The 12,840-nt window shown below is 44.4% G+C and overlaps 1 protein-coding gene across 5 annotated transcripts in view; it reads left to right on the top strand.

Moving 5' to 3' along the window:
* SH2D4B (SH2 domain containing 4B) overlaps positions 1 to 12,840 on the top strand; it is an 87,577-nt gene that overhangs the window by 35,127 nt on the left and 39,610 nt on the right. For all 5 annotated transcript variants that reach the window (XM_081913743.1, XM_081913742.1, XM_081913745.1 and 2 more), the window contains 2 exons: positions 2,473 to 2,620; positions 9,684 to 9,894. In XM_081913743.1, coding sequence (XP_081769869.1) covers positions 2,473 to 2,620; positions 9,684 to 9,894 — 359 coding nt within the window. The remainder of the gene's footprint in view (positions 1 to 2,472; positions 2,621 to 9,683; positions 9,895 to 12,840) is intronic.

Below are 12,840 nucleotides of genomic sequence, written 5' to 3'. Positions count from 1 at the left end.
GACTTAGGTATTATGGCACCCTGTGCAAGGCCAAAATTTGGTGCCCCGCTCAGCCCTCACACTGCTTTCCCAAAGGTGGGTAAAGAGGCAACCGGCTTTGGGAAGGATGCATGAGGGCTCTGGCAGGATCCTAGCGCCCTCCTACTTCCTTCTCAAAGCTGGGAAAGTGCTAATGAGGTTTTGGGAGGGGATGACTATAGGGCCCTCTCAGAGCCTCATGCCTCCATCCCAAAGTCCAGCGCCTTGCTTACCTGGTTTTGAGACAGCAAGTTCTTGCCTCAGGGTCTAAATCTGCCCCTGTTGAGTACATCTGCCACTATATCTGTAGGAGCAGATAAGCCACATGCAGCAACCACTGTCCCATGTTAGGGGAGGGAAGAAACGTAACCTCTAGGAAGGATGTTCTGTAGGCTTCCTTATGCAACCTGTTCTATGGATGTTGCGCAGAAAGTACAGGTTGTCTCTGGACCCTGACTGACTGGAAGGCTGAAGGCAGTGAACTGGGCTATCCCAGAATTGTGAGAAGGACGTCTACCTATTATTCTTAGAGATGATAAAGAACCTAACTAAGTTTCGCATTGTGTCGAGTATGCCTCAAATATTTTTTCCCCTGGGCATTAAAAGGTTGAGGAACAACTACCTTAAAGGGAGAGAGACCCTCTTAGGGTTTGGCCCGGAAACTCTGCAGGGTCTTGTTAACGTTCATGGGTCTCATCATGCACCAACATCCTCTGTAAAACAAGTTGCTGAGTTCCCAGCTGATATAAACTGCAAGTACGAAATTTCATGATACCTACTTAACTGAAGCTGAACGAGATGTCGCCCTTATAACGGTTTTCAGACCACCTGGAAAAACACTTTGATTGCTTCCCAAAGGTAGAAAGTTGCACTCTTTCCAATTTTATATTCCTTGAATATAATAATTGCCTATAATTAGCAAATTGCTTACTTTATTCCAGTCATTTTTGAAATGTCATTGGGCAGAAACCATCTAGCGAAACCATCATTGTGAAGCCTAAGACACCTGTCTTTGTTTATTTTCTTCCCCTCTCCTTACTAATAGAAAGTGCCAACTCTCCTTAACCGTATTCTTAAATAAATAAAAATGTTTGTCTCTGAGCAGTGAAGCAACCTGAGCACTTGCTGGTATTTTAAAGGTCAGGAAGAAACAGTGTAGGATCTTCTTTTGAAAGATCTTTGAATGTTGACAGTGCTAAAACTCCCACTACGCACCCAGCATCTCTCAAGGTGCAACAGCGCTGAGAACCAAGCTGTTAAGAAACAAAAAGGCAACGCTGTTCATAGAAACAAAGCGATTTCTTAAGACTCCTGCGCAGCCTCTTGTATTTCTCTGCTGTCAACAGCTCATCTGGTTTGTGTGTGGATACAGCAATTAGTGGAAACTTTTATGACAAACTGCATAAAGACTTAGGGCACACTCCTGACATTACACTTGCACAGATATAAATGTAGCTCATTTATTTCTCCTTGTTTGAAGCAAGGATCCGGGAGCCCTGTGTCTGTCTTGTCTTTACTCAATGGCATGCCACCATCTTGTGCAATGGGACTTACCGTATATACTCGTGTATAAGCTGACTTTTTCAGCACATTTTTTATGCTGAAAAAGCCCCCCTCGGCACATACACGAGTGAGGGTCCCACCCCTTTTGGGCTACTTGTTCTTCCTCCACCGCTGCCGCCACCAGTCTCTGCCTCTCAGCAGCTCCCTACGTAGGCAGGGGAACGGGAGGGGCTGGGGGGGAGAGAAGTCCCCTCTGCCGTGTGTGCGTGCGCACACACACACTCCGGCCCACCAGGAGGTTTGTGGTGTGGTGAACTGGCTTATACTTAAGTCAATAATTTTTCCTGGTTTTTTTGTGGTAAAATTAGTGTGACTTATATTCGGGTCGGCTTATAGTCAAGTATATACGGTAATTTTCAAACAATAGGATTGCTTTCTCTCCAGAAAGTCTTGGACAATTAGAGAAGTGAGAGGCTGCATACTTCCTTTCCAGTATTTATTTCTTTGCTCTTTGTTCTCATTTCCCCCCGCTTGGACTACTGCAATGCGCTCTACGTGGGGCTACCTTTGAAGGTGACCCGGAAACTGCAATTAATCCAGAATGTGGCAGCTAGACTGGTGACTGGGAGTGGCCGCCGGGACCACATAACACCAGTCCTGAGAGATCTGCTTTGGCTCCCAGTACATTTCTGAGCACAATTCAAAGTGTTGGTGCTGACCTTTAAAGTCCTAAACGGCCTTGGTCCAGTATACCTGAAGGAGCGTCTCCACCCCCATCATTCTGCCCGGACGCTGAGGTCCAGCGCCGAGGGCCTTCTGGCGGTTCCCTCATTGCGAGAAGTGAGGTTACAGGGAACCAGACAGAGGGCCATCTTGGTAGTGGCGCCCTCACAGGAAGTTTCCTTATTTGCTGTTTGATTCCCTCCATCCTTTTTTAAAATATTTTTTTAGAAAAGAGAGGAAGAAGAGAGGCAAAGAGGTGAAGAACAGATACGGCAACAGGAGGAACGCAGAGCTCAAGAGCTGTACCTGAGCCTCAAGCAGGCCCAGCAGTACAGCCCGCAGAATGAAAAGGAAGACCATGAATGGGAAGAACAACGTGAGTAAATTTTAACCGGCAGAGGGTTTTAAATGATGCCGAGATCTTGGTTTAGCCTGAGAAAATGGCAGTGTGATGTTGTATGATTTGTGGGCCGGGCCTTGAATGGAAAGCATTATGATCTGGTAGGATTAAGAAGGACAAAAACACAGTGCCTTTCTAAATGGCTCAACAGGAAGAAAGAGCTTTGATAGCTTAGATCGGGGATGGGGAACCTCTGGCCCTACAAATGCTGCTAACTGCATTTCCCACCACCTTGACCTTAACACCATTGGTCATGCTAGCTGAAGATGATGGGAATCTGGAGTAAGACAACAAGAGTGGGGGGTTGTAGGAGCAACACCTCTCCTGTTGATCTTACAGGAATTTTAGCACAAACACTTTGCTCCAGTATTTGAGCTTTCAGTGTTTTTTTTGGTGGACTGATGTGATTTTCTGCGTATTTTCCATTTTCCTTGGTGAGTTCTTGTTTATGAATCTTGTGCTAGCTTATTGATACAGTACTTACTGGGTCTCAAAGAATACAAAACAAATTAGTTGGCCCAATAAAATGCATAACCACCTTATCTCATTTCATTTTCATTTTTGGGTTTATGAAGACTGCTAATAAAAAGCACCAGAAAAAAGCAATATGAAAGTGAATTTTATCTGCATCATCATTGTATTCCCCACTTTAGTCCTGGAAGAGAAATATATTGGTGTGTTGAGAATCCTAGTCAAGGACAGTGAAACTAGTAGTAATAAGTGGAATTTACTGGTTTTAAACCTCAGACTCTAGCCTAATTATTTTTTAAAAAACCAAAAAACCAGAAGATGAGCAAATTTTTGCTGGGCCTGTACCACTTCAGACTACAGGTATGGTTCACATGGTTGAGAGACCATGCAAAAAGATATTAATCCTGCACTTTATTCTTAGTATTTCTGAGTTGTCTGTATCTAAGGTCCCATCTGCACTATACATTTAAAGCAGTATCATCCCACTTTGTACAGTGGCTTCTCTTGAGGCAGGCTTCCTCAAACTCAGCCTTCCAGATGTTTTTGGCCTACAACTCCTATGATCCTTAGTTAGCAGGACCAGTGGTCAGGGATGATGGGAATTGTAGTCTCAAAACATCTGGAGGGCCGAGTTTGAGGAAACCTGTTGAGGAAACCTAGGAACTGTAGTTTCTTAAGGGGGATGAGAGTTGTTAAGAGACCCCTATTCCACTCACTGAGCTATAAGTCCCAGAGTGGTTTAATAATTCCGCCTATCTCCACAGTAGTGTGGTGTTGAGGAAAAGCAGTGCCTGTGCTGGGTCTTCCCACCAGAGGGAGATGTAACAGGCCTTTCCCTTTGGCTGGAAAGATTCCAGGTGAGCCTGCCTGCCAGATTGGCCAATGGATTGGTTGCCTGATTGACCCCAGGAATAAAGGTGGGCCCGCTGCATACCTTTCTTGGGTCTCCCACCGTCCCTCCCGATTGTTGTGCTTCGAACACCCACTTCAGTGGGTAGGTTGGATCTGATCTTGCTATAGATGAAGTCGGTTGCCATATTCAGGGCACCAGGGAGGAATTTCACTACCTCTGGCGAGGGAGGAGTAAGGATGCATGCTTGATTATTTTTATGTGCTTAATAAGTTCAAACTGGGATTCCCAATATATATGGTAATGTTGCATCCCGAGGCCCCCAAGCCCTTTCCCATTAAATAACTTCAAATGGACACATAATTTTAGTTTAAGTATTTGGGCAAAAATTAGGTCACAGCTTTATTGATTACAAAACAAATTGAGCGGTATTGGCCTAGGCATTGGTCAGGGACTATAACTGACTCCTGCCTCTCTGGCTGGCAACCTGAAAGGGTAAACACCAAATGAGGGAGCAACATCGGTGAAGATCAATTGAAGCTCACCCTGGGGTTCCTGTGGTCCTGGCATGGCCCTAGCCCCTCAAGCGGACTTTGGACGAGATCCAGGACACCCAGATTCCTTTAACCTATTTCTGGAGGGGCAGGTGATGGCCACACCTCCCCTCCCGCACATTTCTATAAACCAATGCCTAACTGCCAAACCTTACAAAGTTCTGACGATTGCTAAGGGGGTAGGTGAAAACCAAGTGGCTAAAGCCAATCTGCCAAATGGAAAAATTCCTACCCAGCCCCTGCTCCAAAGCAAGCGACCCAATCCAAAGCAAGGCCAAAACAGCAGCGCCTAAAATAGGGAGGGAGGGCGGGTGTTCAGCAACGTGAAGCAAGTGCCCCACCCCCATCGTGCTGCTGCATTTATAGGTCCCCAGGATCATGCCACTCACCCCATTGGCCCAAACAGCCAAGCGCGATCCCGGGGCCCAACAGATAAGGCTTGGGCCACGCCTAGCAACAACACACCCCATGGGGGTGGCTGAAGGGTCCCAAGCGCAACCACGACCCTCGATTTAGGAGGATCCCATTTGTCGTCCTTCTGATTCCCTTTGTGTCGTATTTGTTTAGATTGCAAACTTTTGGGCACGGGCTTGTGATTTGTTTTAATTTTCTGCTGTGATCTGGTTAAATGTTAAGCACTTTACAAAGTAACAACCAAAGTAACGCTGCCTTGCGTTGAGTGCCGTTGTGGGTCTCAGTTGTGTTATAGCAGGGGCCACATTATCTATGAATACAACCTTATTCATAGAATTTGGAATAATTTATTGAATGTCAATTACCTAAGGACCGTGACCTGCCATTATATGAGATCAGGTCACTTTGAACCAAATTAATTTTGCATGTGACAAATGATATTCCCATTAACTATGATTGTACCTGGCTTCTAATCAATGAGGGTGGAGGGGATACTGATTATTTCAGGAATAATTCTAAGCCCTGTTGCTGAAAAGGAGATACTGTCTCTTGAAGCAGACTTGGAAGGAACCTTAGTAGTGGGATTGCCTGATTTCTGTCATTGGGGTTACACAGAATAGTAGGGTTGGAAGGGACCACAAGGGTCAATTAGGCCAACCCCCTGCAATTCAAAAATCTTTTGCCCAACGTGGGGCACAAACCTGTGACCCTGAGATAAGGAGTCTCGTGCTCTGCCAACTGAGCTATACCTGGGTGTCACGTGATTTCTGCCCTTTTATAAGTGATCCTGTGTGGTTATATGGGGGAGTGGGGAGACAGGAACTTGGTAACTGTAAAATAAAAATATATCTTCAATAATAGTAAAAAGCCTTATCTCATTACTTGAGAGAAGTGGTAACTTTATCACCACTGAAAGGGGAGGTCTAGACCTAAATGAGAGACTACTGACCCATTTCTCCCTCCTAAGAAAGAAGGATGGCCTTCTTGGAGGCTGCTCCCAGATCGTGGAACTCCCTTCCATGGGAAGCTAAGCTGGTATTGCTCTGGTTTGCTTTCAATAGCAGGCAAAGACTGTTTTGTTCTGACAGGCATTGGCAACTAACTGGCAGAGTCTTCCGAGGGTGGGTGTTGTATTTTTGTTTGTGTGTATGTTTTTGTGTTATGTAGTACAGCGGTACCTTTGTTCTTAAATGCCTTGGTACTAAGACAACTTGGAACCCAAACACTGAAAATCCGGAAGTAAGCGTTCTAGGTTGCGAACTTTTTTTGGAAGCCGAACGTGCTCTGTTTTGAGTGTTATGCTTCCAATTTGAGTGCCATGCTTCTGTTTTGAGTGTTATGCTGATTGTGTGACTGTGTGACTGCAGTACATTGTTTATCACTTTCATTTTATGGATCAATTCTATCATTAGATAGTAAAATTCATGTTAAATTGCTGTTTTAGGGGTTGTTTTTAAAAGTCTGGAACAGATTAATCCATTTTGCATTCCTTTCTTTGGTAAAGCGTGCCTTGGTTTTGGTTTTGGAACACTTTGGTTTTGGAATGGACTTCTGGAACAGATTAAGTTTGAGAACCAAAGTGCCACTGTAGAATTTTATTAGAGGTTTTTAACATATTAGGAAATAAAATCCAAGCTCTCTTATACAAAGATAATAAAAGGAAATAGATCAAAAGAAAAGAGTAATATAGAAAAAAGAAAATACAAAATACAATATTCATGATCCTCATAAAACACAGTTATATCTATCTACAGTTCTCTATCACCATTTTATCTCAATCTTCCATCCATGTTTTCAATGCTGTTTTTACTTGGGCCACACTTGTTTTCTTTTTAATATATCTGTTTATTGTGTTTTAACTTATGCTGTGAAATGACACCTCTGGTCCTCACTTATATCTCAGGCTTGTGCCTTCATATGATCCAAGACTGTATGGACTAATCATGCCCTGTTGTTACCCCTCAACTGTATGGCAATGCCAGCCTGGCTTCTGTCCACCAGCATCAGAGGCCAGGAAGATGCAGCGATGTCAGTGTTTGCGTCGTTTTGCTATTATGTGCTGACTGCGGGAGCCAAATTATCCATTAGGAGCAGCGCCAGGTCCCATCATGTCTTGCCACCACCAAGTCAGCGGCTGTGCTCAGCAGTGCCAGGGGTCGGGGGGTCGAAGAGGCGCATTGCTAGCGCAGCTGCTGTGGAGGGTGAACGTTGCAATGATATTGATGACACTACTAATTTATTTAGTAGATGGAATTTCCAACAGAATGGGGATTCATCTCATCATCCCACCGCTATTTATTGCCAAGTCAATAGGCGAAGCGTTACTAATTTTAGTGTTCGATTTAATTCACTGCTGTGGTTCCTTTCGTCTAGCCAAACAAAGAACAACACCATTCTTCTATAGGTAATTGAAATATATAGCCTGTTAATGCTAAAAAAAACAAACTATGTTACACGGGCATTTCTCAAGTGTGGACACCAGCGCTTCATTTCATTGCTGGGTCCAAGCAAGGTCTGGCATGATAACATTCGCCCAGGCAGATTCTTCTGGTTCTCACAAGTAAGACATGGTGGTGATGGCTTCCCTCTTGACCCCAGTAGGGAGCTTATAGATGAGATCCAAGCCCACAGTCCTGAGGGCGAGATGGCCCCCTGGCCACAAATGGCTGCCTTATACTTCTTTGGAGAAAACCAAAACATTCCACTTGTGAGCACGCTGGTACGATCAGGGCAACACTTGACTTTGGCTCTCACTTGCGCTCCTAGAGAGATGTGTCTGTTCATAGATCACACAGAAATGCACTGTGCTGTGCCATTTCTTCCCTCTGCACACACGGCACCTGTCATAATGATGGGCATTTTGCCAGTGCATGGATAATAGGCATGCACTACTTGAATTTCCATTGATGCGTTCTCAGCTTGCGTGTTTTCCTGTTTTCCAAGAATTATCCCCCCCTTCAACTGAAGAACAGAAACATACCATGCAATGTTTGCAGTCAAATACCATTTCTATCTTGAATATTTATTGCGAGTTGTTCCCAAATTAGCTACAGACCAAGGACTATTAACAAGCTAGCAGCTGGAGCAAATCATTAAAAAAATGTGATACATATTCATGCGACATTCTTATAATATACATCCAAGCCTAGCCCTGTGACTCACTGCTCTTCAGAAAAGCAAAGGAGGCCATAAAATATGGAGATCTCCTAATCTGTCCCAAATGATGCGACTTGCTCAAGTTCATTCCCAACACAGTAGGAATTCGTTCACATCTTTATCAAAGAACTTGCGGTTAGAAATCCTATCAGAGCAGTCAATATGCTTTGCTGTTATGATTATTCTGCACTTGTTTTTCCTGCACCAGTAATGCATTCTCCATTTTAGACCGTAGCCCCAATTTCTGTCTACATTTTTTCCAATGAAATTTTGCCTCATTTACTCATTTATTGCATTCATACAGTGCTTTTCTGCCAAGGCACCCAAGGTGGTTTATAATTATAAAATACCAAAGCAAATATTTGGGATAAAATATACAGCAACAGAATCCTCTCAGGCTGACTGATGGTCCCTTCAGGAGCTGGTAGCAAAATTCAAAGACGTGCCCATTTCATATTAGAGCTGCAATTTGGTTTGTGTGTTAGTTCGAGACATGTGAATTAGGCAGGTTCATATTGAATTGAAAACAGATCCCTCATTCCCCCCAATAGAAATGATACATCCTGGTTGCCAGGGGAAAAGGGACAAACTATGGTGATTCCAAACACTATAAAATAAGACAGAAGCAGGAAAAATGTACCAAAGGGGAGGCAAAGATGCAGAACTTTAGCACCTCAGGCAGTGATGTAGCATGTGTTGCTGGTGCCCAGGGCAGGCAAGCTGCTGACATCCGCAAAGCGCCCCCCCAAGCCAAGTGGGGGTCTGTCCTGGGAGGACCCCAGCCAGCTGCTTCGGCCCTTGGTGGATGAATCCCTCCAATGCCCACAGGAACTCTGGGCTGGGCTTGCCTGCCTTCCTCTGCCCATGCCCACTCACTGTGAACCTGGGCTGCTCAGCTGCCTTCACCACAGTGGGATGGGGATCCCTGCAGAAACCGGCACTTGCATGGGGGCACCTGGTAGTGTCCCCTCAGAATTTTGCGTCTGGGGCCATGGCCCCCTTGGCCCCACATGCTATGCTACTGACCTGAGGGATTCCTACTGCCTGGCATTAAAACAACTCACTTGTGAATCACAGTTTCTGACTTTACTCATTGGCTGAAAACACAGTTCATTTCACAGAAATAATTTAGAAAGGGGCTTGCACATTTTGGTTCCATAACTTTATTTTTAGGAGGACTAGAGGCTTACATTTTTGAAAATGGAAGCACAGATTCTGGAGCACCTGCCCATGGGTGCCAATGAAAGTCTTCATAGTGCCCACATGCACTGTGCTGGCATCTCCTGCTCTAAACCCACAGTTATATTAAAAAGTCTCTGTACAGAAAAAAGCAAGCAAGCTGGTAAGGCGAGGTGAGCATGTCATTGTGGCTCGGCCAAACAATATAGAGTTTGACCCTTGGTGCCTTATTTGTGGAATGTTATGTGTTATTTTTCTATTAGGTACAGAAGGTCTTCCAGCCTCACCTTGCTGTGTTGGGATTCGATGGCTTTCCATGTTGCTGACATGTTACCTCTCAACTTAGAACTGCATGTTCTGGCTTGCCGAAAAAGCAAAGACACTCTGATGAGTCTCTCCTTCCTCATCCCTACAGTACGTCGCTCAAAAGCTGCGGATGAGGAAAGGAGCCATAAAGCACGCCGGGCCCGGGATGAGTACCGGCGGCAATCCTTGCGGGCAATCCAGAAAGGAAAAGTGGCGGGTCTCAGTAACCTGTTCCAGGCAGCTGGTCTGAATATCGAGCCAGAAGCAAAGCTGAATGACGCCTGTCCCATTCCAGCATTCACCATGACGGTATCAACCAGGTTTGTTTGTATTAATAAGGCGACCCAGGCCTAACTGACATGTTATGACTCCTATATGGAGGCTGTTGACTCCTATATGGAGGCCTTTTCTGGTTTCCCCATGGGAAGAGGCAGCAGGGGAAGCAAGATTCTTGACAACATTGCTTTGGAATGCATTCAGAATTAAATGGCAAACCAACAATTTTAAATATCAGTGCATTTTAAGGTAGTGGTTACTTTTTGCAGAGGGTTAATCATGTCCATATGTTACAGCATAAACAATCAATCTTGGGACACCTTAAAAACTAACAAATGTATTATGGAATAAGGTTATGTGGATTCTTTTTAGATGCCTCTTAATGACTATACCAATGTCATCAACAAACTGGCACCTTGTTTATTTTTAAGCAGAGGGAACTGTTTAACATTAAGAAGTAACAAGCTCTATATATTCTTCATGTTGGCACATTGTGTTACCTCCAGCTATGACAATGTCATCAATAGTCACTGCTTCAATTTTTTAAAGCAGGGGGATTTACTTAACAGCAAGGAGCTATAAATCCTGTACATTCTTCAGACTGGTGCACGGCCTGACCTCCAACTAAGGCCTTATCATTTCTGCTTCTCACATTCCAGGCAGAGAGACTTTTGTATGCTTAAAGAAAGACATCAATGCCTGCTTAAACCACAATCTAGAGTTCCTTGAGTAAAGTTTGCTTCCACTCCATAGCTGCAGTGTCTGCCATACATACAGTAGTTCACATACCGCAACCCATCACCAAGCAAGCTAAGTATCAGGAGTGGACCACAGGCAAACGTAGCTTTGCTAATACAGGCTGTAAGGCGCCTGGGTTTCATGGACAGAGTCCCTATCTGAGGGCCCTTGTACAGTTCAGTACTTTTGCACCATTTTTCTCTAAAACTAAAAAACCCAGAAATCTTCATAATCAAGAATGCAGCAAATGAAGCAAGTTAGAACTGTCAGGTTGTGGTTGAGAATTTCTTTACAAAATCCATTTCAACTTAGTTGTGAGTTTTCTTTCGGCCAAATTAATGCCCCCTCTGATTGTATTTTTATTGATCCCTTGCCTGTCTGGTAAGTTCTGTGGGTTTCCAGCAGTGAAAAACAATCCGACATAGCAGATGGAGTTAGGCAAAGTTTTATCAGTGGCTCCTCTTGGGTTTACATGGCACCATATGATATTATTAATTAGTCTTGGTGTTGTGAACAAGCGAGTGGAAACCCGAACATGCTGTTAGTTTTTTTTTATAATGTGCAACGGCATACACCAAAAGTTCCGCTAAGTAAGTGCAAGTCTCTTTGCGTCGATTTGTATTTTCATTTTTAATACCGAGACTCTCAATTGTCAGTCTTTGCTCCTGTGAAGTCTGGCAGCTCAGCAGGGCAAAAGGAACCCTAGTCCCTTCCTGCTCGGCATTTTGCGTTCCGCTTTGACAAGCAATCCCTTTGTCTTGCTGTGTTTTGATATAGAATTGTGCCTCTAATGGTTGCTGGCATTCCCAGCTTGATTAGGGAATAAAAAAATGTAGCCTCCGAAAGGCAGTGAATTCTCTATGTTTTACTGGTGAGTTGCTTCTTGTAGCGATGCTGTGATAATAATAATAATAAATTTTATTTATATCCCGCCCTCCCCAGCCGAAGCCGGGCTCAGGGCGGCTAACAACACCAAAATAGTGTGACATTATAAAAACATTATAAAAATTAATTAAAATCAAGATTGATGGCAGCCATAAAGTTTTGTAAAGGTTGCCAAAGGAGGGAGTCAGGCTGCGCCCTAACCAAAGGCCTGGCGGAACAGCTCTGTCTTGCAGGCCCTACGGAAAGATGTCAAGTCCTGCAGGGCCCTTGTCTCTTGTGACAGAGCATTCCACCAGGTTGGAGCCGCAGCCGAAAAGGCCCTGGCTCTAGTTGAGGCCAGCCTAACCTCTCTGTGGCCTGGGACCTTCAAGGTGTTTTTGTTTGAAGACCGTAAGTTCCTCTGTGGGGCGTACCAGGAGAGGCGGTCCCGTAGGTACGAGGGTCCTAGGCCGTATAGGGCTTTGAAGGTTAAAACCAGCACCTTAAACCTGATCCTGTACTCCACCGGGAGCCAGTGCAGCTGGTATAGCACCGGATGAATGTGATCTCGCAGCGAAGACCCCGTAAGGAGTCTCGCTGCGGCATTCTGCACCCGCTTGAGTGTGGTTATTTTTGTTATTCCAAGCCACTTAAGATGAAGGAGGCTCTTCCAAAATAAAGTCATAAGAACATTAAGAAAAGCAATAATTGTGAAGGGCTATTAAATATTATTCAGCTTTGAGTTCTAAGCCTTTTAAGTTCTAAAGTGCAACTGTTTAGTGTGGAATTTAGATGTGAATGCTTTCTTAATACTCAAGTGAGACCAAGAAGATCCTTACAAGGCTATGCCAATTATTCCGTACTTACCCAAAGCTGTTTATCCATCTCTTAAGTGATATTATTATATGATCAAAGAGTTAGGTTGCCTTGCTATCTTCATCCTTGTGGAGAGCTAGAAAGTTGATGCTCACAGGAAAATACACTTAAATCAGATCTTTAGATCATCTTAGTGGAATTTGAAGATTGCAAGGCAATATCTCCTGTATCATTGCAGTAGCCTTATTTGTGGATTCAGAAGAATGTGAGAAGGTTTGGGGAGGGGGAGCAGGCACATACATGCTGTCCCTGCCCTTATGCCCCCATGTGCATTGGGTGTGCCCACTCCACCCACCTCAACTTCCCCATATTGCATGGGAAGGTATAGAAGGGGCTTGACAGCATGTTCAGCTGAACATACTTACAAGCACCTTTGCTACCAGGAGCCCTGGTAATTCAGGATTTCCCATCACAGGAAGGCTTGTGAGCATGTTCAGTCAAATGGATGAATATGTTTACATGGGAATGGTTCCACACTATAATTTCTGTGAAGGCATCTCAATGTGTGGATC

The sequence above is a fragment of the Podarcis melisellensis genome (genome assembly GCF_964234715.1).
Source record: "Podarcis melisellensis genome assembly, chromosome: 5".
Lineage (NCBI taxonomy): Eukaryota > Metazoa > Chordata > Lepidosauria > Squamata > Lacertidae > Podarcis > Podarcis melisellensis.
The sequence above is the reverse complement of the archived record's forward strand: the minus strand, read 5'-3'. Positions and strand labels throughout refer to the sequence as shown.